This window comes from Erythranthe guttata, chromosome 8 (assembly GCF_056151865.1).
Source record: "Erythranthe guttata isolate IM_541 chromosome 8, IM_541, whole genome shotgun sequence".
In the NCBI taxonomy this organism is placed as follows: Eukaryota; Viridiplantae; Streptophyta; class Magnoliopsida; order Lamiales; family Phrymaceae; genus Erythranthe; species Erythranthe guttata.
The window spans coordinates 3,515,488-3,539,840 of NC_142540.1; the positions used below are offsets into that span (position 1 = coordinate 3,515,488).

Here is a 24,353-nt window from a genome sequence, read left to right on the forward strand (position 1 = left end):
GATAATACATTTGGTCCACTCTCCACATTGGATGCCTTCACCCACAACATCCAAACTCTATAAAAGCCGAACCTCCCACCACCACCGCCACCGCCACCGCCACCGCCATCAATAATTAATTCAAAAATATTCTCTCCACCGGAAAATCAAACCGGAAAATATGAGCGATAGCATTCACCGGCGGCCCTACTATTTCTCCGGCTGCATGTCGCCGTCGTGCGTTCCGGTGCACGAACAGTACAGCCGCGCCGCTCACGTGGGCAGCGGCGGCGAAAAGGGCCACCGCAGCCGGAAACTGCAGAAACTACTCCGAAAGATAGTGAGCGAAAGCAAGAGTATTTACGGGTCGGCGGCGGCGAGGCACAGGCACCTCAATTTCCAGTACGACGCCGTAAGCTACTCTCAGAACTTCGACGACGGCTACCACAGAGACGACGAGTGCGGCCGCCGCTGTCAGTACGTTTCCGATCAGGATTTTATTTGGCCGCAACACTTTGTACATAAGAAGTAATTAATTAATATTTTAAGTTTTTTTTTTAATTTCCCTCCATTTTCGTTATAATAATTCAATTTCAACTCAGCACCAAATCACATATGAGAGAGAGAGAGAGAGAGAGAGAGAGAGAGAGAGAGAGAGAGAGAGAGAGAGAGAGTGATTAAACGCAATTATCTATGCTGTTTTGGTTTATTCCGTGAGAAATTTGAATTTATAATTATCAATTAAATCTACTACATTAGAACCTCCATAAATTAGGAAAATTATTTTCACCCCTCAAGTTTGCATCAATTTCATATCACAACAAAACACATTTGGTCACTCATGTTCCAATAATTTAACACTTTTGATCATTTCCGTCAATTCACCGTTAGTCCGTTAGTTAAGGCAGTCACGGAACACACTTGGTTCCATTAGTTTTAACTGAAAATTAACATAAATGACTAAAAATATTAAATTTTTGAAACATAAGGGACCAAATGTGTTTTTTGTGAACATGTGGGACTAAATGTGAAATCGGTGCAAACTTGAGGGACGGAAACTGTGTTTTTCCCTCCATAAATTTATATTGATACATTATTAATGGCAAAAATACAGTTTTTGTCCCTCAAATTTACACCAATTTCACATTTGGTCCCTTATGTTTCAAAACTTCAACACTTTTACTCCTTTTCGTAAATTTTCCGTAAAAACTAACCGAATCAAGAGTGTGCACATCACTGTCTTAACTAACAGACTAACGGTAAATTGACGAAATGACCAAAAGTGCTAAATTATTGCAACATGAGGGACAAAATGTGTTTTTTGTGAACATGGGGATCAAATGTGAAATCGGTACAAACTTGAGAGATGAAAATATAATTTCCTCGATTAATAATCTCGTTTAAATAATAAGTTCTCTGTCTTGACTTGAGGACAAAATTCTAAAAAATATTTCACTAAATTAATAGAGAATTTGGCTGGTCTCAACTGTATTAATTAGTTATAAATATGTAAGCGCAAAAAAACAATTTAATTGATTTTTCTTGTAAATAGATCGAACCATAGTTTTCAATGATTAATCTAAGTAATACCTTATAGATTGCAGAAATAATATACTCTTATAAATAGATCAAACCATAGTTTTCAATGATTGATTCATCTAAGTATGACCTTATAGATTTGCAGAATTAATATACATTTATTTAATTTCACCTTTCTTTTATATAAATTAAATCAATGACCATTATATTCACCAATAATTAACTTTGGTTTTAGTTTAATTACTGAGTAATTTGGACCTAATTTTGTTGGTAATAATTCGAAGTCCAGAAATAAAATTGAAACTATACACGGTGCAGTTGAAGCATTTCTGCTTGTTTTCGTGATTGGATTCCGTTTGCATTTTCCACGTTTTTCTTGAGCAATCTACGCTTATATTGAGCACGTGAAATCCGATTTCAAAAGCACATGAAAATATGTAAGAATAATATTACTCCATATATAAAAAAGTACTTTTCAAGCTTAATATGTAGAAGTACTTATTCAACGGTAACTAATCCATTATTAATTTCATAAAAGAATTGGAGCTTTAATTTCTGGTTTTAATTAACTACATGGTCAGTGGAATCACTACACGAAACAACGACAACACGAATACAATGTTTGTATTTCAAAATAACAAATCAGCGAACATAATCTTACAATACATTTTCAATTAAGCTGATCTCGAACACGATGTCATACCAAGTCGATCAGCAATTTTTATTACGAAGGATATATATATATATATATTTTTTAATTAATTTTTTTTTTATCGAATTTTATACCTTGATTCGGTTGTTCTTGTTGGCGTTTCAATATTATCTGGTTGTGCAGGCTGGCTTAGCTGAAGCTGAATCGGCCCATCGTTAATCGTTAAACCGAACGAAAGAAAGCCACTTCCATTATTAGGTACAAAAATTTCCCTTGCTCCGTAAGCCTGATTAATAATATCATTGAAACTAAATAATCGATCAATATATAAGTACGTAAGACGAATATATATAATTGACATATATCATATACGTTACGTCATTACCTTTCGATACAATTCCGTGTTTTCTTCTTCCATGAATTTTACCTTCTTATATAGCTCAACATTTTCTTGATGCATGAGATTCCCCTGAAATAAATTACAAAAAAAACGAGCATTTTATTGTAATGTTTAATGCCACCTGGATGGAATTTCGTTTAATTTGTTATTTTGGTTTCTTTAATTTTTTGTTTAATTAGTATGCTCGTTCGATCGACAATCAACCTACATACCTTCCGCTTTAGCTCTTGAATCTCTTCTGTTAATATTTGTTCCTGTTGATTAATTAGTCACGCACCATATATATATCACAATTAAGTTAGAAATCGCTATATGTATATATATAATTAAATGGAGATTAATTACTAGGGAAATAAATTAAATTCGACCTTTTTCATTCGCACGCCACGCAAGCTCGTTTCGAGCTGGTTTTCTAATCTTTGCAGATCGTCGACACTCATCCCACAAAGTTCTTCTCCCATCAATTTCCTGTCTTATATACATCATGTGTTAATTTCAATTCAAAACAATATATATATATATATATATATATATATATATATATATATATATATATATATATATATATATATATATATATATATATATATATATATATATTCTTGTGACATATATGCAAGAAAATTTACCGATGATTTTCTTGCAAATCCAGCAACTGCTGCCTTAAATTTGCTGCTTCCCTTTTCCAAAACTTGTATAGAAAATGCAATTGCAAAGATTAATTAACGTACAGCTACACTAAACCGAAACGTGTAAGAAGAATTAATAAGCCGAATCCAAAGTCAATCGATCACATTAACCCTAAAAAATATTTCATAATAAATGTACAATCATCATCAGATATAGAACTAGAATATACGCACCGCAATCAGCAAGCAACTAGAGAATTTCGTGAATAAAGTACGATTAGGGTTCAAGGTGGTTGTCAAGTTTTTATTCAAACAATAATCTACATTATTGCCAAAAATAAAAACAATTAATTAGTAGATGGGATAATTAATTAATCGTACCATGATCTCGGAACCGGGATTAAGTAGCTTATGGTGCTCCTCTTTCGCTTTAGTGTATCGGTCGATAATTGATTTCATACTGACATTACGGTTCAAGAAAAAACGGGGAGAAGTTAATCGACATATATATATAGAGATTGCACGTGCACAAAGTAATTACCACCAACATAAAATGACCAACAAGAAGCTGCAATTGAGAAAATCATAAATCGATCGTAATATGTGTGTCTGCGCGCACACACACGAGGAAAGTATAATCAATCAAATAATTACTTAGGATAAATCTTCACTATATGGCACTGGACTAGGGCATGGGGGAGCAGATATAAGTATAGAACTCGTTAAATTAATACTCGATTAATAACTAATCTCACTTAGATAACATTTTTCGGTCGGTCTCGACTTGTGACCAATGTGGTAACTTAATAACTGTCTAAATTTATAAGATAATACATTTACGACAATTCATATAGACCCCTGAAATTATATGAATTAATACTTAATTAATAAATATATACACTACATTTTATGAATGATTTCTGGAGACTTTATAAAGAATGATTCAATTTTTTTTATTGTTCAAATTGATGTCACTTTAATTTAAATCTAATCTTTGATTTTTTTTTTAACGCAGTATTAATAATTTTTGGTGTTGTAATTTTATCACAAACTAAATAAAAAATATTTAATATTATTACTAGAAGATAATGTTGCTTCTTGAACTTGATATACCTTCAAAAGACCAGTAAACCAAAGCATTATAAATTAATTTGTAGTGCTTTAATTTACATGATTTAGCAAATAGTAAGTTGTTCAAGTTTGAAAACCACTATAAATTAAATTGAAAAGTAAAATCAATTTGTTTGATTTCTGAACAAGATCAATATTAACAAGTGGTGGAATATCTCTATAAGCAGCTTATGTGTGGAAATTGGAACGGAAATTTCGAATTCCGCTGATTCTGATCCATATTTTCGATTTTGGAACTAACATTTTTCCTTCCAAATTCCGGTTTTTATGATATTTTTTTTTAAATCTGATTTTAATTTTATGAAAATATTTCAAAAAATCCTAATTTATTTCCCTAAAATTACACTTATGTTATATATCAATGATATTAGGTACATTCCATCCGAGAATTTCCGATTTCATAACAGCAGTTTTCATCCAATTTTTGAAATTCCGGTTTCAGATATCCAATGTTCAGTACTGGCACTGGGCGAGTGGATTGACGAACAAATCGAGTTGAAAAGTTAGGGAAATTACATACAGACTTAAAAATTGCTTATATATATATATATATGTATATATAGATCGGATTCAAGGAATTAATAGCCGGATCTTGATCCATGCAAAACGATATATATATATTATACAAAAAAAATAATTAATAATGGACTCAATGAACTCCATAGTTGCCGAATTAAGAGAACTAAAGTAGGTACCAAAATAGTGAAAATACAGTCAAATCCCATCATATTAATTATATATACATTGAGAGAGAGAGAGAGAGAGAGAGAGAGAGAGAGAGAGAGAGAGAGAGAGAGAGAGAGAGAGAGAGACCTGCGATTGTCACCGGAAAATTCGTAGAGTTTTCCGGTGGTGGAGAAGATGATAAGGCCAACTTCGGCGTCGCAAAGAATCGAAAGCTCCTTAGCCTTCTTCAAAAGACCGGTTCTCCTCTTCGAAAACGTCACTTGCCGGCTCGTGGTGTTATCTATCCTCTCTATCACTATCTTTCCCCTCCCCATTATTATAGAGCTTAATTAACCTAGCTAGGGTTTCTTCGATCCAATTAATTAGATCCCTAATTAATTAGGTCAAATTAAATCTACTTTTTTTTTTTTTTAATTTTAGAAGAAGATGAAGAAGAAGAGAAAGAAGGTTTACTTCAATTATTAAGCTTTGAAATGAAGTTTCTAATTTTATACATGGAAAGTGAAGTTCTTTTTATAGGCCAGAAAATAAAAAAAAATAAAGAAAAAGAAGGGGGAATTAATATTAATTAATTAAGAGGGATTAGTGTGAGAAAAGATTGAATTAATTAATTGTAATAAAAGAAAGTATAATTAATGGCGCCGTCGTTGTCTTATAAGTTACTGACACGTGGGGAATCCAACTCTTTATTTATATGTTCATATTTATAAATTTCTATAAGGGGAAAAAACTTTATTCCCATGTTGAGTGAATTTAAACCTTAAAAATTGCCCAACTAAGCTTCGGGCAGACACTTGTGGGATTTCCACATTTTTCACACCCATCTATGTTTATCTTTGTGAACTCACATTTTTTTTTTGGAGTTTATTTATTTATTTTATTTTATTAGTTACTAATTTACCCTTATAATTAGTTATCTAAGGGTTATTTTTATACTACACCCATGAAGACTACACTGGTGCTTTTTTTTTACCGTTGATCTACACATCCCAGTGTGTGTGTGTGTGTGAATGATAAATGTCTACTCGGTGTATGTCACCTGATGTAACATAGAATAAACCCTAAATATAAAGTGACAAATAATTTGGGACAAATAAAAACTCTGCAAAAACACATATATTTGGACAAATGGAGTACTTACTAAAATCGAATCATATATTTTGACTATGCGGTCGGACCGATTGAACCATGATCATACATGAAAGACATTAGTATGACAAATAATTTGAAACAATTTTGTCTTCTACAATGATACTATTCCTTCTCATATTGATTGTCATTTTTATTTGTTGCGCACATGTTAAAAAACTTAATAAATATACATAAATTGTAAATACGAAAAGGAAAAGAATCACTAAGATATCCATGTCATTAATTGATTGGGTGACGGGCCTAATTGAAAAAAATAAAATAAAATACAACTAATGATTCATCGGAATTGTGAAATAATAAAAGAATAGAATAGATTTTTTCTTAAAACCAAAGTGACAAATAAAATAGAAATGAAGAGAAAGTAGTAATTTCTTAATTCTAATTAATTAGTCAAACGTACTTGATTATTGGTGACTTTAATTAGTTGTGCTTCATCCCACGCTCTTAAACAATCATTATTATACATAAATACTAAATAATTAGTGGTGGTCTGCAAAAGAAGGTTTTCTATTGGCTAAACCCACGTGAACTTAATTGTGTTATAACCAATAAGAATCTTTCTTACTTGAAATTAAAAAAAAAATTAAAAATATTAATCGGGTGTCCTCGAATTAAGGAAGGTCCATTAATCAATGGGCAAAAATAATAAAAATAATAAAATATAATTAATATTAATCATGTCTGCAGACAGGTGTCAATCATCAGCAAATGATAGATATACGAAGACCAAGAAGATAAAGCAAAATTCTAGGATTCAATCTTACCTAGACAACCTTTATCATCCCAACTATGGAAATGTCGACACTTTTTCTGACTCATTAAACTTTTTTTAACAATTTATTTATTTTTTAATTAAAAAGGATTATGTTAATTAATTAGGAGTTGGAAGTGAGATTAACTGCACATGAACTCAAATCAGGCAAGAGATATGCCTTTTTTTAGAATGGGAGCTTTTCATGGTGCTGCTATAAATCAATTATAATATTTGCAGCTATTAGTGAAATTTATCATTTAAAATTAATATTTTTGATACGCCCCATCAGGTGTGGGATAATTACGTTTGACTCCTTGGACTTCAAATATTTGGTGGTGAGATCCAAACTCAGGGACTTTCATTTGATTAGATTCTAATGTTATATTGAATGAATAGCTCGATAAAAAAATTATATATATGTTTAATGAAATGCATTATTTAGTATTAATATGTTCAATAATCACTTTAATCAGGGTTTATTCTAAGCCAATTTTCCTTGATCTAATTGGTTTTTTTTTTTTTTCTTTCTATTATTATCATTATTATGAACTGAGAAGTCTTCTTTATTTTTTCATAATTGTAAGGCGGTAAAGGTTGTTAATTGCTACATTAACCTCATGATTATTGTTCCACTAACCTTCATATTTTCTCTTCCAATTAATTCATTATCAAACTCCGGATCTCTAATTGTAATTAATGATGGATAATTGGCTAATTAATTGCTTCGTAAGTGTATTATGTTGATTATGAATTTGGGTCGATGGATTAAGCCCTAATAATCAATCGGCCCATTGAAATGGGAGTTTTTGGGTAATATATCTTAGTGGACTTCTTAGGGGAAAAAAAACACTTTTGATCAATTATGTAGGGCCATTGGGTACTCAAATTCATCATATAAACTGTATCATTATTCTTCATTGTAAACCCGAAAACAATTGAATCTTCGTTCGAGCTAGAAATGACTCTTTCGATCGTCCTTTATTAATTAAGACACCTCTCTCTCTCTCTATACCCGAGCATATTTAAGCTAGAAAATAACATTAGCGACATAATCATAATTAGTATAACTAATTAATGAGACAAAATCTTGATGCTCAAAGACTTTTGTAGCCATGCTCGCCATCCACTCTGCTTTCCTACACTTACCGATGAGGGCGACCCATTACTATTACTATTATTATTACTATTATTAATCTTGCACAACACAAAGTTCCTTAACCCTCTCGACCCTATTGCTTCCGTTCCTTTCAATGCTGCAATATTTAAAAAATGAATAAACAATTAAGTAATTAACTAATTAAATTTCTGGTCATCATTAAATAATTAAATTAAGGATTATTTAATATATTAATTAATTAATTAATATAATATATACCATAAAATCCAGCAGCATTAGCAGGGTAGAGAAAGAAAGAAGTGACAACAGAGCCAAGAATTGGGAGCCTCCCTTCTCTACCATACTTCTTCAGCACCGTTTCAATAACCGAATCGGCTTTATCGTTTTTGCTAACGACGAATCTGATTGGTCCGGCGCTGCCAATTACGTTAATACTAATCAAGAACCTCTCACCACCACTACTATTCGGCCTCTTCTTCCCTTTCGTAGTCATCGGGTAGTAATTATCGACGAGAATCATATTTAACTAACGCGTAACCACACTAATAATTAATTAATTCAAGGAACCACGACTCTTTGCATGAACGTAACAAGAACGTGTATATATATATAATACCGAAAGAAGACGATCATGAGAGAGAAAGAGGAAGAGAGAGAGAAAGGCACAAAATCGCAAATGGTTTCCACCATTCAATTGCAGTTACGATTCGAGACGAAAGGAATAATAGTACATAGCAGGAAATTTAGAAAAATAAAAAAATGTATGTATATGGTTTAATTTTGGTGGTGATTATGAAGATGAAGTGAATATATAGATGCAAAGCAGATAAGAAAAAGGCAACACTAATAATTAGGTTAAATGTATATAAAATATGAATATTGTGATGAAAGGGGGGAAAAGATGTCTGGCCTTTCGAGGAGTTTGAGGTAATATTATATTTAGTGAAGCCATAATTAATATTTAATTATTTAATTATTTAATTCAATCTAGACCGGCTGAAGATCAGTTGTTAAGGATCATGTTTCAGTTTAGATGACTATGAGAATATCTCATATTTTTCATATAAATATAATTTATTTTAATATTTAATTCATATTATAATGAATTATAAAAATATAAGAGTGATCAAGTGGCACCATATATATGTAGTAGGCATATAGTGAACTGATCAGCTGATCTATAGTCATATACAGTTAAACCTCTATAAATTAATACAGTTGGGACCATCAAAATTTCATTAATTTAGCGAAATATTAACTTATCGATAAATTAATAATTATTAATTTATACATTAATTAATAAATTATTAATTTATGAAAGTACTTTTATTATTATTTTCAATAAATACATTTTTTTTTATTTTTTTTATGTGTATTATTCATTGTATCATTAGTTCAATGCATTATAGAGCTCGTTTCACGAACGGAAGCTCTTAAAGCAGCAATGGTATATAACGATTTTATGTTGATTATGACAAAACAATACCGAAAGTTCTAGCCATGTTAAGAAAAGTGAGGGACGAGATTGATGGTAATGTGAACTTCAACAAGAAACAAGCAACAATTAAATTATATTGTATTAAGCTTTCATAGATCTATAAAATATGTACTATACCATGTAATTTAAGAATTATTTTTATGCATTATTAATTTATATATTATATGGAGCTTCTTAAAATTTTCGAATGTGTATTATCTTATAAATTTAGCGAATTATTAATTTAGCACGTTGTCCCCGAGTCGGGACCGGGAAAATTTATTATTTAAGCGAGGTTATTAATTTATCGGGTATTAATTTATCGAGGTTCTACTGTATGGGTACACAATTAAATGATATAGGAAAATTCCACTAGTTTATTTATTATTTGACAAACCTAGGACTAAGGTGCTGTTTGTAAAAAAACTTTTTGAAAGTGATTATGAGCTTTTTTTCTTCTCATCTCTTTTTAGGTGTTTGTAAAATTAACTTTTGTTTTTGCTTATCTTATAATTAAGCTGCTTTAAGCTACTTTTTTAAAAACATCTATGTACCTGCCTTTTCTATTTAAGTTCATTTTTCAGAATATTTGCAAACACGCCCAACTTTTAGAAATAATCACTTAAAACCAACTTTACTCAAAATCACTAACTTCTGATTTTAAATAAGCATTTGCAAACAGCACCTAAGTTTATTTAATATTTCCAAACCGAAAAATATGTAAAATTTGGTACTCCTTTTGTTGTATCGAGTTGTTAAAAAAACGCGTCTTATTAATGTTAGAAGAAAAAAAAAGACATTGTAACACAACCTTTAAGCATAGAGTTTTTAAGGGTCGCTTGCTAAAAAGGGGTCAGCAAGGTTTTTAACGAGGCTCCCCCGAACATCATTTTATGATGTAAAATGTTTTCTTTTGGGCAAAAAATAAAAATAATTTTTTTTTGCTACAAAGGGATGAATTATCAATTGGGTATTGCTATTAACATGTTAGTAAGTGTTTCACATCGATTGTTCATGTGGCGGAGGCCTGTATATGATGGGCTACGGTTATTTCTATACTACACCCGATAAGTATTATACTGGGTGATTTTTTACTGTTGATATACACATATCAATATGGATGTGTATGTTTACTCAAAAAAAAAAAATGGATGTGTATGTATTTGTGTGTACATGAATATTGATAAAGATGAATTCGATGTATTTCACCCTGTGTAGCGTAGAACAAACCGACGGGCTACATTGAGTTTTACGTCTGCTGAATGCAATATACGACTATGATTTGCTATTTCTCTAACACATAGTCACGTATTGATTGTGGGATAACTAGTAGTCCCTAATGTCCTACATTAAACAATATGAGAAACGTTCCGTAATTAAAAACATACAGGAATGAAAAACAAATAAGGATCATTGAAAATAGTGATATTAACCGAAAGAGGGTGACGTGTGACGACGACTTCTTCGACCCTAATCCGATGATAAACATTGGTTGGATTTTTTGTTGCCACATGTCGTTTTTTGTATTATTTATAATATATATTCACCCATTAGGATTAACCTGTAAGGGTTTTAAAAAAGGGCGAATGACAAAGATGCCCATCACATGGGATTTAAATGCATTTTAGTCCATAAAAAAAAAGAGTCTCTCAATTAAACTCATCCCCATGTCTTTAGTCTAAAATACCCTCCATAATATAATTCTTATCAAGAGGAAACAAACCATGAATCTTTCACTGAAATAGTAATCCATTATATCCAAGATCTTGGTCCATATAGAAAAAATCAAAACCTGTTATCACAGAGAACAAACAATGCAAAACAGATGAACAATAGATGCCAATTCACATCTTGAAGAACATCTTCATATTTACAAATGAAAAAAAATAAAAATCGAGCACTTTCTTAATTAACGGCTTTTCTTAATTATATGATAAAAACATATTCGATTTGGGTAAATAGGCCTAACCGGATCAAACTTAAGATAACTTATTCAAAAGTGGTTATTGCTTACTCCAAATCACCAGATTTTCTTAAGCAGTTGTTAAACATACTCAAGCACTCGTTGATCCCATTTTCCAGCAGAATATTCCATTAAAGATGCTAACATGTATTGATAAAGTATATATATCCATGTATTATATAAAATATATATGTGAAATCAATGAATCGAGCAACAATATCATAACAAATCCGTTTCAATTTTTGTTTTTAACAACAAATTCTACTGTTCATTGTATAATTTTGAAGTACTTACATATCTGCATCTAACAATTCAAGGTTTGAAGGAGAGAGAGAGAGAGAGAGAGAGAGAGAGAGAGAGAGAGAGAGAGAGAGAGAGAGAGAGAGAGAGAGAGAAACTCACCTTTGAGTTCATCAGCGAAGGCATAGATGTAATTTAGAAAAGTCGACGGGGCATCAGAGCAATCGAGATCCTTAGCACGCAATGCGGCGGCATCGGGAAATCCGTGCGTCGGAGAGTAGAGGACTTGATAGTTTCCGGCAGTATGACGCCGTACAGGGAGAGCGATGCTCTGGTTTCAGCACTTCGGATGCGGTGATCACAGTAGCCGGTGGCCGAGAAGAAATACGCAATACATGTTACGTAAATTAAGTGAAAGAAACATACAAATATAGATGCAATAAGATATAAAGCTTGGCCACATATTGATTAAATGGCAATCATGATAAATACTCAGCTGGCAAAGCACAATGGATCATTTCTCTGAAAACAAATCTGAAACCTCCATATTCTGACTTAAATTATGATTAGTTCATGCAAACAAAACTCTAGTTAACTAGTCTTTAAGAATAGTAAAAAATATATAGTTAGTGCAAATAATAATTGTCAATGTAAATAAAATTGGTAATTACATAATAAATTATTATTTTAACTATTCATTTAATAAATAAATTTTATGAATATTTGTTGCATCAATATTGTCCGAGTGGTATTCGCGGGTGAATAAAGTAATACTAAGGTGGTGTTTGCAAACGCTTTTTTAAAGTGATTATGAACTTTTTAATGTTTAAAAAAAACTGAATTTGAACAAAAAACAGCTCATAATCGCTTTGGGAAAACGTTTGCAAAAACCACCTAAGTCGAGGGATCAGTTTACATGGAGCTCGATTGTAGGCCATTTATAAACCCATTTAAAATATAAATAAATTTAAAATCTATTAAATTCCATCATTTGAAGTATAAATCGAAACAACCAATATGGTCTAATTTGTATTGGGCTCTTCTTAGAATTAAATTTGTGAAGGGGTTAGACCCAATACTCGGATTTTAGTTCAAATCCAATATAGCAATAATGGCTCATAATCAACTTCAAATCAAATAATTATTTTGAGCCCAATAAATATTTTACCGCTGTTGACGGCCGTTGATTTGCATGATCTGTTACATGGTAATTACCATGTTACTGTTTAAAAGAGTAATATTACGATGTTTAATCGTAATTTTATATTGTATTGAACTGCACTAACTCGGACAGTAAAATAATTGTAACACAGTAATATTATTGTGTTACACAATAATATTGTTTAGTTGGCGCAAGAAAAAAGTTAAAAAAAAAAAGTCTACATACGTGATATTTTTTTAAATTTTTCTTAAGCCAACACGACTGATGTTAGCCACCAATCAACGTCGGGTAAAAAATTCTAGGAAAATTTAGTTAAAAAAAAAAAAAAAACCAAAGCCAATCAACGATATGAAAAATTAAATTCAGATTTTATTTAATTTTATGTTTCTCAGAAAAATAAAAACAAAAAATTGTGAAAGTGTAGCTTAATGTGATATATTTATTAAAATAGGGGTTAATGCTCAATATTGCTTAAATTAGGATTTTATGGATGAAATTGATTTTACAACTAATTAATTAAGATTCTTAAAAAAAAGTTAAATTGAAAATAATATAATTAATACTCTATTGAAAGTTTAAAATGATAAATAATTTAGGACGGAAAATTTATATTTTACTGGATTTTCTTTCTCAAAAGACAAGAGAATGAATTTTTTTGCGAAATTATTTTTGATTTGGAAATAGAATAAAAGACACTAAGTTCAATGATTTTGAATGTCGATTTATTAATAAAAAAACCTTCTCCAAGTTTCGAATTGTCCAAGCAAAAACTTTATGTAAGAATTGAAGCACCAAAAGGAGAATTGAGAATTTTTCTAGGGTAAATTCCACTTTCCTCCTTTGTACTTTGGCTGAATATCACTTTACCTTCTTGTACTATCAATTGCATCGATTTGTCCTCTTGTACTTTGGTCCGATATCACTTTACCCCATTCTACTCTCAATTCATCGATTTGCCCCCTTGTACTTTGTCTCGATATAAAAAATTATCTCAATCTGACCCTCACCGTTAGTTTTCAGACTTTTGACCTTAACAACCGTCATGTCACCCCTCCAGTTTAAATAATTATTAAAAAAATAAAAAACAAAATAATAAAAAAATCAATACAGTGAGAAAACATAGTCCACGACGCCAGCCAAATTTTTTTTTTATCTTTTTTATTTTATTAATAATTATTTAAACTGAAAGGGGTGGCTTTTTTGTAATTTTCAAACTTAGATCAAACGGTGTTAAGGTCAAAGGTCTGAAAACTAACGGCGAGGGCCACATTGAGACAATTTTCAAGTACATGAGGCAAATCGATGCAATTGTGAGCAGAAGGGAGTAAAGTGATATCGAGCCAAAGTATAAGAGGACAAACCGATGAATTGAGAGTAGAAAGGGGTAAAGTAATATCGAACCAGAGTACAAATGGGCAAATCGATACAATTGAGAGTACAATAAGATAAAATGATATCCAGCCAAAGTACAAGAAGAAAATCGATCAGAGTGTTTTTTGTTTGGAGATGGAATATTCGACCTCTGGATTTTATCAACTTGCAAATGTAGGTTTGAACCAAGTGAGCCTGGACGCAATTTGCCCAATATTTAAATTAGCAGACTATACTAAGTCAATACCTGAGTAAATAATTGACCCATGATGGTAGAGGTTTAACTTGGGAAGTTAGTGATCCAAACATATTCTACTTAGTTTCACACACACACACACATATACATATATACATATATATATATATATATATATATATATATATATATATATATATATATATATTAGCCCGTAACACATATTTTTTAGCCCCTAACCAAAAAAATCCTAGATCTGCCCCTGCTGAATAATACCCATCCGGAAGTGACACTATTTTCATATATAAAATAATCCCAAAACAATTTTTTATTTATTTTTATTTCCAAGAATACTATTTCCGATATGAAATAATCAAATATAATTGATTCCACGAGTTGACCCGGTTCGAGTCAATTTACTCTCTCTCTCTCTCTCTCTCTCTCTCTCTCTCTCCTCGAGGCAATTGCCGCGTCAGTTTTTTTGAGCAAATATTCTTTTAATTATGAATGCCAGCGCGTGATTACTGCAGCATTGCTCCCTTCCTTAATTAAATACAGTTGAATTTCTCAAACACTATTTACTAGTAATTTTTAATTGGGTGAATTGCATTTTGCACCCCATAATTAATCCTAATTGGCGGTTTGCACCATCATATTTCAATAGTAACGTCCACATCAATTTCTTATGAGATTTAAGCCCAATAATCAATATATCGCGATATTTTAACTTCTGAAAGTAATAATTTAAAGGCTTTTCTAAATAATACACTTAATTTATATCAACCGGACATTTAAAAATAATACTAATGTCCTACGCTTCTTATTTTATTTTTTATTTTTCTTAATAGATATTAATTTTATGGAAATTAGGAATTTGAATTATTTTAAAAATTAAAATTGAATCAAAATTAGAAATTATATAAGCGTTTTTTACTTCGATGCAAAACATATAAAATAAATCATCAAAATGTTTTAATTATATATACAAGTAAAATAATTAAATAATATTAAGTAAAAAAAACATTAAGAATAGTAAAAATTCTTTTAAAAGTGTAAAATATCGCGATATATTGAGTATTTTTTGCTAAAATATCACTAGAAATTGAGGTAAAGTGGACTTTGCCAATTTTAAGATGTTAGGGTGGAAAACTCCAAATACAGTTAATTCTGGGGTGCAAAACGCAATTCACCCATTTTTCATTTGTCGCCATCTAATTTATTTATTTTTCTTCTTCACCAGTATTTAAAACCCACTCAACTAATTAAACCCGTCGTTATTACCAATAATTTCAAAACACTCTCTCTCTCTCTCTCTCTCTCTCTCTCACACACACACACACAAACACACACACAGAGTGTGTAGTACGCCATGGAAAATATATTGGGTTTACTGAGAATTAAGATCATCAGAGGAATAAATCTTGCCATAAGAGACGCCATAAGCAGCGATCCCTACGTTATTGTTCGAATGGCAAAACAGGTATTTCAATTTATATATTTCATTAATTTACCCATTTTTTTTAGGTGAATTAATCTTTATCTACCCAATTCGATGATTTCAAAACCAAAAAAAAAAAAAGAAGAAACAAAATATATTAATTAAAAAAAAAACCCAAGAATTTTTTTTTTTCATATCAATTTATTTTAATATCTTTTTTTGGTTGTTGCGTAATTAATTGCATTTAATTTTGTGTAATTAATAATTATTATAATAAATTGTTGGATTAGAAATTAAAGACTCGTGTGGTGAAAAAGAATCTCAACCCGGAGTGGAATGAAGAGCTCACGTTAACAATTTCGGATCCGAATATTCCAATCAAGTTGGTAAGTTAATTATTTAATTATTTAAAAGCTCGTGAATTGACTTTTTTTTTTTGATTATTTTTTTTTTAACAATTTAATTTAAAATACAAAATACAACATGGGTCGGTCTCTAGTTATTTTGTGGCCTAAAAAAGAGTAGCAAATTGAGCCTTTTTTATTATTTTCTTGATATAAAATTTAAACTTAAACTATATTGTATAAAATAAATTAATAAATCAGGGCTGGGATTCAAAAGAACTAGGCAAAGTTGATCATACTTGTGGCTTTTCAATATTTCAAGCATTACTTTCTAAAACCACTTGTGCATATTATTAATAATAAATACTAAGTTTATGAATTGTTAAAAGAAATTAAAAAAAAAAAAAAAGTTGACTTCGTAAATTAAAATCTACAAATATACAAATTCATATAAGAAGTTAATTATGACCTATGGACCAACTATTTTCAACACTTACCTACTAATTGCATGGAGAAATTTTATATTAGTAAATTTATTAAAGTACCTCTATAGAACTATTATTACTGGAGTATTGTTTTCCTTCCCGACTTCCCCAATTTGTAACAAGATGATAAAAAAGTAAAATTCCGGGCAATTCTAAGAAGTCGATCGCTTTACGGTAAAAAAAAGAAGGGCTCTAAAAAAGAAATATGTGGTTTACGATATAATTGCAGCAAGTTTACGACAAGGATACGTTCACACTAGACGACAAAATGGGGGACGCGTATTTCAGCATAAAGGAGTTTGTAGAAGCTGTGAAGATGAAGTTGGAGAATATTCCAAGCGGAACTATAGTAACGAAAGTGAGACCAAACCGGGAAAACTGCTTGTCTGAAGATAGCTTTATTAAGTGGGAAAATGGCAAAGTTACACAATCTATGTTTCTCAGGCTTAACAATGTCGAGTGTGGTGAAATCGAACTCCAATTGCACTGGATTGATATCCCTCGTTCCGGCTGAGGCATCTCTAATTAATTACTTAATTATTTATAATTTTTTTTTTTGGGGTGCATAGGTTTGTCGAGTGTTTCGAGAAGAAGATCAAAGTATTTCTATTTTCTCGAATGTAAAATGGCCTTGATTTTGTAGTAGGAGATTTGAACACTGTTTGATAATATTATTAATTTCTTCTGTATAATACTACAAGTCCGAGTTTTTCTTAATGTGTGTTGAGGAGGGTTGGGAAATAGGATCAAAATCGGCATGTTATTCCAATTTTTCATTTTCCCTTTTTGCTAGAAAAAATAAATTAGAAATCGGAATTCGGAATAGAACAATAGCATTGTACTAAATCTGATCCAAGGCTTCGGTCTATTATGTGAATTGTGGTCGTATTGCTCGACTAAAATCCAGTTACAAAACCAACCAATATTCGTTACGGGAGTTGTACATAACCTTTACCATTGAGGTAAATTTTAGGGTTCGCCTAAAACAGGATATCAGCAAAACACGCGTGGAGAATAAGGCCTGAAGTATATTCGAAACTTCTTCGACGCTCAAGTCAATATTGTAATTAAGTAGAAAACTAAAAATGTAAAGAGAGTTTAAACTTTAATGAGTTTCTAGTAGGAAAACTGTTGAAACTTTTTGTTTGAAGAAAAAGGAAAATTAATGAGATGAACCCAATAATTAATTTTAGATATATTATATATTAATTGGCTATTGGGCTTATTGAAGTGACCCAATTCAATGAATTATTCATGAACCGAATCGAGCTGCCAAAATAATAAATCAAATTCCAATAGATTGTGACACCCAATGATTTTTTCTGCCGAGAACTATTTAATTTAATTTATCAACAAATTTGTACTTTTGAGTTAAATGCTGTGACAACAAGTTAGCAATTGATGATGTCCCCATTGCCCTAATTTAAGATTTTTTTTATTTTTTTTATTTTTTTTATTTTCTTTTAATTCGTCTCATATACACACATTAAAAGTTGACATTATATCTAGTATGAAAAATTAACTATATGATCATTGTACGAGTTTGAACCTTTTTTGATACGTGACGAACAACCAATTCGTTTGCTCAATTCTATTAAGCTCTATTAATTAAATAATATAGGGTTTTCTCATTAAAAAAAAAAAAAATTAAAACTAAATAGTAAGGATTAGTAAGATGTTTGGTTGATGAGATTCGTATTTAGAGGGTGTTTGGCTAAACTTATTTTAAACAGCTGATAAACTCTTACATGTGATAAGATATTTTAAGAGCTGATAAGTTGTTACATCTTATTTTTAGAATTAATTTTTAAAGTGTTTGGATAATAAGTTTATTTTCTACTTTTACTCATTATAAGATCTTAAATAAAAAGGTGGGGTAGCGGTACTTATTTAAAAGGGTAAATGGCAAATAGGCCCATGACAGGGCACTTAATTAAAAGAGGGCATCCAACTTTTTTGTCTTTCAAATAAATCCAGCACATTCAAACTTATTTGCAAATAAGGAAAATCATTTTATATATACCAAAATTAACCCCAATTCATTGAAACACAATTCAACTCCAATTTCATGATTTACACCCCAATTTAACCCAATTTCATCAATTAACCAATTTTAACCATAATTTCAATTTTGACCCGCCACCACCAGAGACCGCCGGTCGCCACTGTTGACCGGCGTTGACTTTTTTTTTTTGAAAAACTTTTTTTTAATATCATATATATAATATGTATGATATTTTAATTAAAAATTAGTTATATAAACTTATTTTTTGCAATGGCACCTAAATTTTTTTGGGGCGCTGCGCCCGACCCCAAAATTTTAGTTAGCCCCCCCTATATTTTGATCCTGGTCCCGCCCATATATATATATATATATATATATATATATATATATATATATATATATAATTGAATAGATGGGCAAATTAAAGTAGTCAAAGTGCCATATTAGCATTTACAAACAAAATTTAAAAATGAAGGGGGGGGGGGGGGGGGGGGGGGGGGGGGGGGTATTGAGACGTTTTGTAGTTTAAGGGGGCAAACTGATATAACTCTAATAGTTTAGGGGTGTAAATTGTACTTTGCCATAATTTCTATTACCAAAAGTAGTACATCCAAGTAAGTTAATTGTCCTAGCAAAAGGATTTTTGGCACTTTGCACGTTTAAATTGCAAAATTGGCAGATTGCACCCTTTAAACATAAATTGTTTGGCACTTTGCACCCCAAATTACTTTTGGCTTAGAAAAATTATCTGCGACTTGTTGAAAACCTGAAATATGGACAAATTCGCAGTTCTCAAATTATCTATCCTCTTCCCCCAATTCTTAATCATCGTTCCACCATTTTTATATTTCGTCCTATTAATTAAAAAATCTTAAATTTTTCTTAGCCGTTTCTATTTGCTAAAATATGTAAATTCTGAACTAAAACTCAATAATGGTCGGAATATATAGACAAGAGTCCGATAAAACACCTTCAGAAAAAGAAGTTTTATTCCAAGGTAACGCTATTGTTTTTTTAAATAATTTTGCAAATCCAAACTATTCAATGGAAGCACAAAAATCTTCCCATCTGAAACTAATAGGCACCACCTTTCTACCACCAAATAAACTTCTGAGTAGCCCTATTTTGTCATTTGACTATTCAAAAAAAAATAAAAAATTGAGGGCTCTGCTTAAAATTTCCAGTTACACTATTTTTCATACTCAAAAGAAAAAAAAAAGTAATTTACTATTATTATTTAGTGTTTATACCGATTTTACCATTGAAAGAAATGGCTAAATTTTTTTTAGGATTTTTTGTTTCAAGGAACAAAAGATAAAAATTGTGGAACGGTGATTAAGAATTTAAGGGAAGAGGATAGATAATAAGAAAATTATGAATTTGCCCATCTTCCAGGTTTCCAGCAAGTTGCAAGTAAGTTTTTTAAGCCAAAAATGATTTGGAGTGCAAAATGCCAAACAATTTATATTTAAAGAATGCAATCTGCCAATTTTACAATTGAAGAGTACAAAGTGCAAAAAATGTATAATTTAAGGGTGCAAAATGTCAAAAACCCTAAATAAACAAAAAAAAAAAAAAAAAACGCCAACTAGTCATTAAAAAGGCCAGTTTGAAAGTGTGGGACACGTAACCAGTAATAAATTTTATACCTAATAGGGGTAATTTTGTAGTAATATAGTACGGGCTTATTGTAATCATTTTGTCTGAATTTGTCTTCGTCATCAATATTTTGTCTGAATATTAATAAATAATTGTCGGAAATAATCCTTTTTGTCCCACTAGTATACATCTACTGTGTGGAATACTAAATTAGAGAAAACCGACACACACGATGAATGAAATATATGCAACAAATCGAATTGTCAAAACAATTCTGTAACACTTCATCGATCAATGTATCATCAATTCATCATGCATGATGAACAATTATAATAAAAATTAAAAAAATGAATCATCGATATAAACGGATCGATTACTAAACTAACGGCAAAAAAAAAAATGAAAATGATACGATATGTATTATTGAAATCGAAAACGAGAGAATGTACCATTATTTTGAAACAGATGAAATAAATAAACGCGGGAATGAAGAAAACGTCACGAAAAGTGAATTATAAAAACAATGCACGCGCGCCTATTGCGTCGATAGCTAGCTAGCTGGCGCGTTGATTTTGTTCGTGACTACGTTAGCGCGCGCTAGAGTTCCCAATCATCGAAATCTAGGGATAAATCAGTCAGTCCATTATCAATATGAGTTGCGAAGATGTTTGCATGATCAAACAATCCATTCGGGGTTAACTTTGCTGCAGACGACGGTTCGTTAATCATCAAATGGTCGTCGGAAAACAACGATGAATTATTTCCTTGCCCATTTTCCGTTGTTTCGAGCAATTCTGCCCACCATTTAATGCATTCGTCTATTTTTTCATCGTCTCCTTCTTCATCGTCTCCATCGTCTTCTCCCCCTTCTTCCACAACTGGCGAGAGAAACGGCTCCTTGTTTTTGAACATTGATGAATCCGATGGTCCATCGTCACTCGGACAATGTTCCGGCACGTGTTGAAATGATTTGGACAAGGTCCGAGGTGTGGGTCGGAAGATGTTACATCCCTGCAGTGCGGGGGTTTTGACCGCTCCGGAACTTTCTCCGGCGCCGGATGACTTCTTTCGGAAGTGGGTTTTCCAGAAGTTCTTGATATCGTTCGCTGTTCTTCCCGGGATTCTACCGGCAATTAGCGACCACCTGCAACAACGCTATCGAATGTCGTTAAACAAGAAAACCTAATCGACCGGATTGCTATGTCTTTACGTATGTTTTGTCTGATTTTTTACTTCTAATTAAAACTATATATAATTGTAAATCAATTACTGCATGAATGCTCCTTATAAGTCCGAAGTAATAAAATAAAAACTAAATAAAATGCTGTCACAACTTAATTGTATCTCTCTAATATTGTTATTGAAGAAATGTATACTATAAATGAAGGTTCCGTTTTTTCGATCTCCCGTTAAAGATCGAGTTATATCCTTTACCTTCTTCGTACGTCATCTCTTATCACTAGCAAATTCATCTCATATATATTAGTATATCTATTTTGTAAATAAGCTGCACATTACAAGACAAATAGTATACGTTTTTTTTTTGACAAAGTTCATATACTGCTAATGTGAATGTGCTACTAGAGATGAATGCCGTGTTAATATTAGGTATCTGTTAACCATAGATCTGCACATAATTACGCATACCCATGTGTATATATGTGTGCGCATAGAACTTTCGGTTAATATTAATATGGACAATGTATAAGCAATTATGAAGTGAAAGAAAGAAATATATATAGTAAATCATCAAAACATTTTACAATTAATCCCACGATTAATATATGCAAAAAAAATAAAATAAAGAAACACGAAATGGTATCCGTAAGCTTATTTCAACTTTATTAATTTCAGATTACTTAAAACTATAATATATATATAAATGTATGTAAGTATGTTCGGAATTGATCAAAACTAGAGCTTGACCTAATTATAATATCACGGACGCATCTATATATACGTTTAGTTACGGCTTTTTACAGTAGCAAAAAGTTATTCTTTTCTACTAGTGATTAGCTATATACTTTTCAGAAGACTCGCCTGTTTCCGAGCAAGTTATGAAGGCGAACAATGAGATCGATTTCGTCTTGGTTAAAGATTCCTCTTTTAAGATTCGGCCTCAGATAATTTAACCATCTCAGCCTGCAACTCTTCCTGCATCTGTTCACACCTGCAAAACAAGTAAAACACACAGCAACATTGATCAAATGGCATAATTAATAAATAAATATATATGTATATTATATATATATATATCTTCTCCTATTTTTGGATATATATATAATTCATGTAATAATAATAATAATAATAATAATAATAATAATAATAATAATAATAATAATAATAATAATAATAATAATAATAATAATAATAATAATAATAATAATAATAATAATAATAATAATAATAATAATAATATATATATACCAGCTCTAAGAGGGACAAGATGCCACTTCCCCTCGCCGTAGTTTTCGATGCATTTCCGTAAAAGGATATCTTCGTCTTTTGTCCATGCACCTTTCCTCACTCCTAATACTACTTCTTGATTCTTCTCCATTTTTCCTTGTTTGCCTGTATCTATATATATATGCAAATTAAATGTGGTTAAAAATATATTTTTTAGTACAACGTTATAGACTGTAGGAATTATATGTGTATACATATATATATTTATAATGTTTGCAAAAATGCATGCTGCTGTCAATAGCCTCCGGCCCTCCTTCATTGCTGACGTGCGTATATTGGCCACCACGTATCTTTTACTCGGATTTTTTTTTTTTTTTTTTATTTAATGAGCTTTTCATCAACTGCTATTTCACTATTTTACATATTTTTGTAAATCATTATTTGATTGTTGTATCGGTTTTTTCGAGTTTTATCGGTTTGGATTATTGTATATTAGTTCTCTATAACTATTTGATGATAGAGATGCATTCCCTTCTAAGCATCCAAATATATTGGTCGGATCGTATCACTTAATTAAATTGTTAGTATTAAATTTGGTTAAATATCAAAAAAAAAAAAAAAATCGATAATCTTATTTATTTTAACAATATTTAGATCGTAATTTGTAGTATTTAGTGATAAAAATAAAAATAATCTTTTTTCTTTCTTTTTTACTTACTAAACTAATTGTAAAGGGTATGATAGGAGCTACTTTGAATGGAAAGCAACATTTAGTTCCAGGTGTGATCAATTTTATTTTGCAGGTCTGAATTAATATTGAATCTTGCAGACCAATATACTGTTACAAAATATTACAATATCTTGTTTGGATCTATGTCAAATTTGATACTATATTATAAATTTATATACACACACTTTAATTTTTTAGTGTGAATTTAATTTGTAGTGTACTTCAAATGCTACCCTCCATCATAAAATTAAATGATGCTACAAAATATGAATTACCTGGGCTTAATTATATCAAAAGATCTAATTACTGCATGTGCATATCAATCTTAATTTCAAAAATAAATCAAATTCTAAATGCTTAAACAATTTCAAAAAATAACTAAGGTTTAGATATACTTCGGAATCTTTGTTATTTGACGAGATGTTAACCAAATTCAATTTTCAGATCTATTTAGGATCGAGAGCAAGTTGCAGAACCTGTTTTCAGGTGCAGCCAGAGAAACCCTACTTAGGGGCCCTTCTTTGTGGTGCTAGGGTATATATATATATATATATATATATATATATATATATATATATATATATATATATATATATATATATATATATATATATATATATATATATATATATATATATATATATATATATATATATATATATATATCACTACAAGAAAAAAATTGCATTAGCGATACACCAATTGTGACAAATGCGAAAGTTGTCACTTAATGCACACATTTTTTTCATGTCACTAATAACTCTTTTTTTTTGTCACTTAATTCTTATTTATTGTCACTATAGATCATTAGCGACACCCCGTTAGTGATAAGCACAATAACAACATTTTTTGCCTAAATATATGTAAAATAGGTGCTGTCACTCAAAAGATTTTATA

General features: G+C 30.7%; 5 protein-coding genes across 7 annotated transcripts; 2 read left to right on the forward strand and 3 right to left on the reverse strand.

Annotated features, from left to right (window-relative positions):
• Positions 1-55: 55 nt before the first annotated feature.
• Positions 56-2,791, forward strand: LOC148768321 (uncharacterized). 2 transcript variants are annotated; one of them, XM_088821682.1, is made up of 2 exons: positions 56-456; positions 2,354-2,791. In XM_088821682.1, the coding sequence occupies exons 1-2, from the start codon at positions 161-163 to the stop codon at positions 2,361-2,363; spliced, it is 306 nt and encodes a 101-aa protein (XP_088677808.1). In that variant the 5' UTR covers positions 56-160; the 3' UTR covers positions 2,364-2,791. The 2 variants fall into 2 exon arrangements, with proteins under 2 accessions (XP_088677808.1, XP_088677807.1); XM_088821681.1 differs by having other exon boundaries at positions 57-507.
• On the reverse strand, positions 2,017-5,501 carry LOC105975082 (MADS-box transcription factor 23). 2 transcript variants are annotated; one of them, XM_013000258.2, is made up of 7 exons: positions 5,144-5,501; positions 3,581-3,659; positions 3,200-3,261; positions 2,939-3,038; positions 2,783-2,824; positions 2,556-2,639; positions 2,017-2,456 (listed from the first exon to the last, which is right to left on the reverse strand). In XM_013000258.2, the coding sequence occupies exons 1-7, from the start codon at positions 5,329-5,331 to the stop codon at positions 2,289-2,291; spliced, it is 723 nt and encodes a 240-aa protein (XP_012855712.2). In that variant the 5' UTR covers positions 5,332-5,501; the 3' UTR covers positions 2,017-2,288. The 2 variants fall into 2 exon arrangements, with proteins under 2 accessions (XP_012855712.2, XP_088677806.1); XM_088821680.1 differs by having other exon boundaries at positions 2,348-2,478; positions 5,144-5,470.
• Positions 5,502-7,869: 2,368 nt separating this feature from the next.
• LOC105975093 (uncharacterized protein At4g22758) lies at positions 7,870-8,685 on the reverse strand. The gene is made up of 2 exons (XM_013000270.2): positions 8,299-8,685; positions 7,870-8,176 (listed from the first exon to the last, which is right to left on the reverse strand). The coding sequence occupies exons 1-2, from the start codon at positions 8,558-8,560 to the stop codon at positions 7,995-7,997; spliced, it is 444 nt and encodes a 147-aa protein (XP_012855724.2). The 5' UTR covers positions 8,561-8,685; the 3' UTR covers positions 7,870-7,994.
• Positions 8,686-15,724: 7,039 nt separating this feature from the next.
• On the forward strand, positions 15,725-17,433 carry LOC105975914 (protein C2-DOMAIN ABA-RELATED 5). The gene is made up of 3 exons (XM_013001162.2): positions 15,725-15,929; positions 16,178-16,273; positions 16,946-17,433. Exons 1-3 carry the CDS (start codon positions 15,819-15,821, stop codon positions 17,228-17,230), a joined length of 492 nt encoding a protein of 163 aa, XP_012856616.2. The 5' UTR covers positions 15,725-15,818; the 3' UTR covers positions 17,231-17,433.
• Positions 17,434-20,883: 3,450 nt separating this feature from the next.
• LOC105975103 (transcription factor MYB90) lies at positions 20,884-22,919 on the reverse strand. Its single transcript, XM_013000281.2, has 3 exons — positions 22,748-22,919; positions 22,361-22,490; positions 20,884-21,464 (listed from the first exon to the last, which is right to left on the reverse strand). Exons 1-3 carry the CDS (start codon positions 22,875-22,877, stop codon positions 20,918-20,920), a joined length of 807 nt encoding a protein of 268 aa, XP_012855735.1. The 5' UTR covers positions 22,878-22,919; the 3' UTR covers positions 20,884-20,917.
• Positions 22,920-24,353: the final 1,434 nt, after the last annotated feature.

Excerpts from the sequence above, each read along its gene's own strand:
- LOC148768321 (XM_088821681.1), top strand. The coding sequence starts at position 161 with ATGAGCGATAGCATTCACCGGCGGCCCTACTATTTCTCCGGCTGCATG.
- LOC105975082 (XM_013000258.2), bottom strand. The coding sequence starts at position 5,331 with ATGGGGAGGGGAAAGATAGTGATAGAGAGGATAGATAACACCACGAGC. Across the intron at positions 3,262-3,580 it reads ATCCCGGTTCCGAGATCATG|TTTTGGAAAAGGGAAGCAGC; the intron begins GTACGATTAATT and ends TTTCTATACAAG. Across the intron at positions 2,825-2,938 it reads GTGGCGTGCGAATGAAAAAG|GAACAAATATTAACAGAAGA; the intron begins GTCGAATTTAAT and ends ATTAATCAACAG.
- LOC105975093 (XM_013000270.2), bottom strand. The coding sequence starts at position 8,560 with ATGATTCTCGTCGATAATTACTACCCGATGACTACGAAAGGGAAGAAG. Across the intron at positions 8,177-8,298 it reads TAATGCTGCTGGATTTTATG|CATTGAAAGGAACGGAAGCA; the intron begins GTATATATTATA and ends TAAATATTGCAG.
- LOC105975914 (XM_013001162.2), top strand. The coding sequence starts at position 15,819 with ATGGAAAATATATTGGGTTTACTGAGAATTAAGATCATCAGAGGAATA. Across the intron at positions 15,930-16,177 it reads TTGTTCGAATGGCAAAACAG|AAATTAAAGACTCGTGTGGT; the intron begins GTATTTCAATTT and ends TTGTTGGATTAG. Across the intron at positions 16,274-16,945 it reads CGAATATTCCAATCAAGTTG|CAAGTTTACGACAAGGATAC; the intron begins GTAAGTTAATTA and ends ATATAATTGCAG.
- LOC105975103 (XM_013000281.2), bottom strand. The coding sequence starts at position 22,877 with ATGGAGAAGAATCAAGAAGTAGTATTAGGAGTGAGGAAAGGTGCATGG. Across the intron at positions 22,491-22,747 it reads TCTTGTCCCTCTTAGAGCTG|GTGTGAACAGATGCAGGAAG; the intron begins GTATATATATAT and ends CTTGTTTTGCAG. Across the intron at positions 21,465-22,360 it reads CATAACTTGCTCGGAAACAG|GTGGTCGCTAATTGCCGGTA; the intron begins GCGAGTCTTCTG and ends GCGTTGTTGCAG.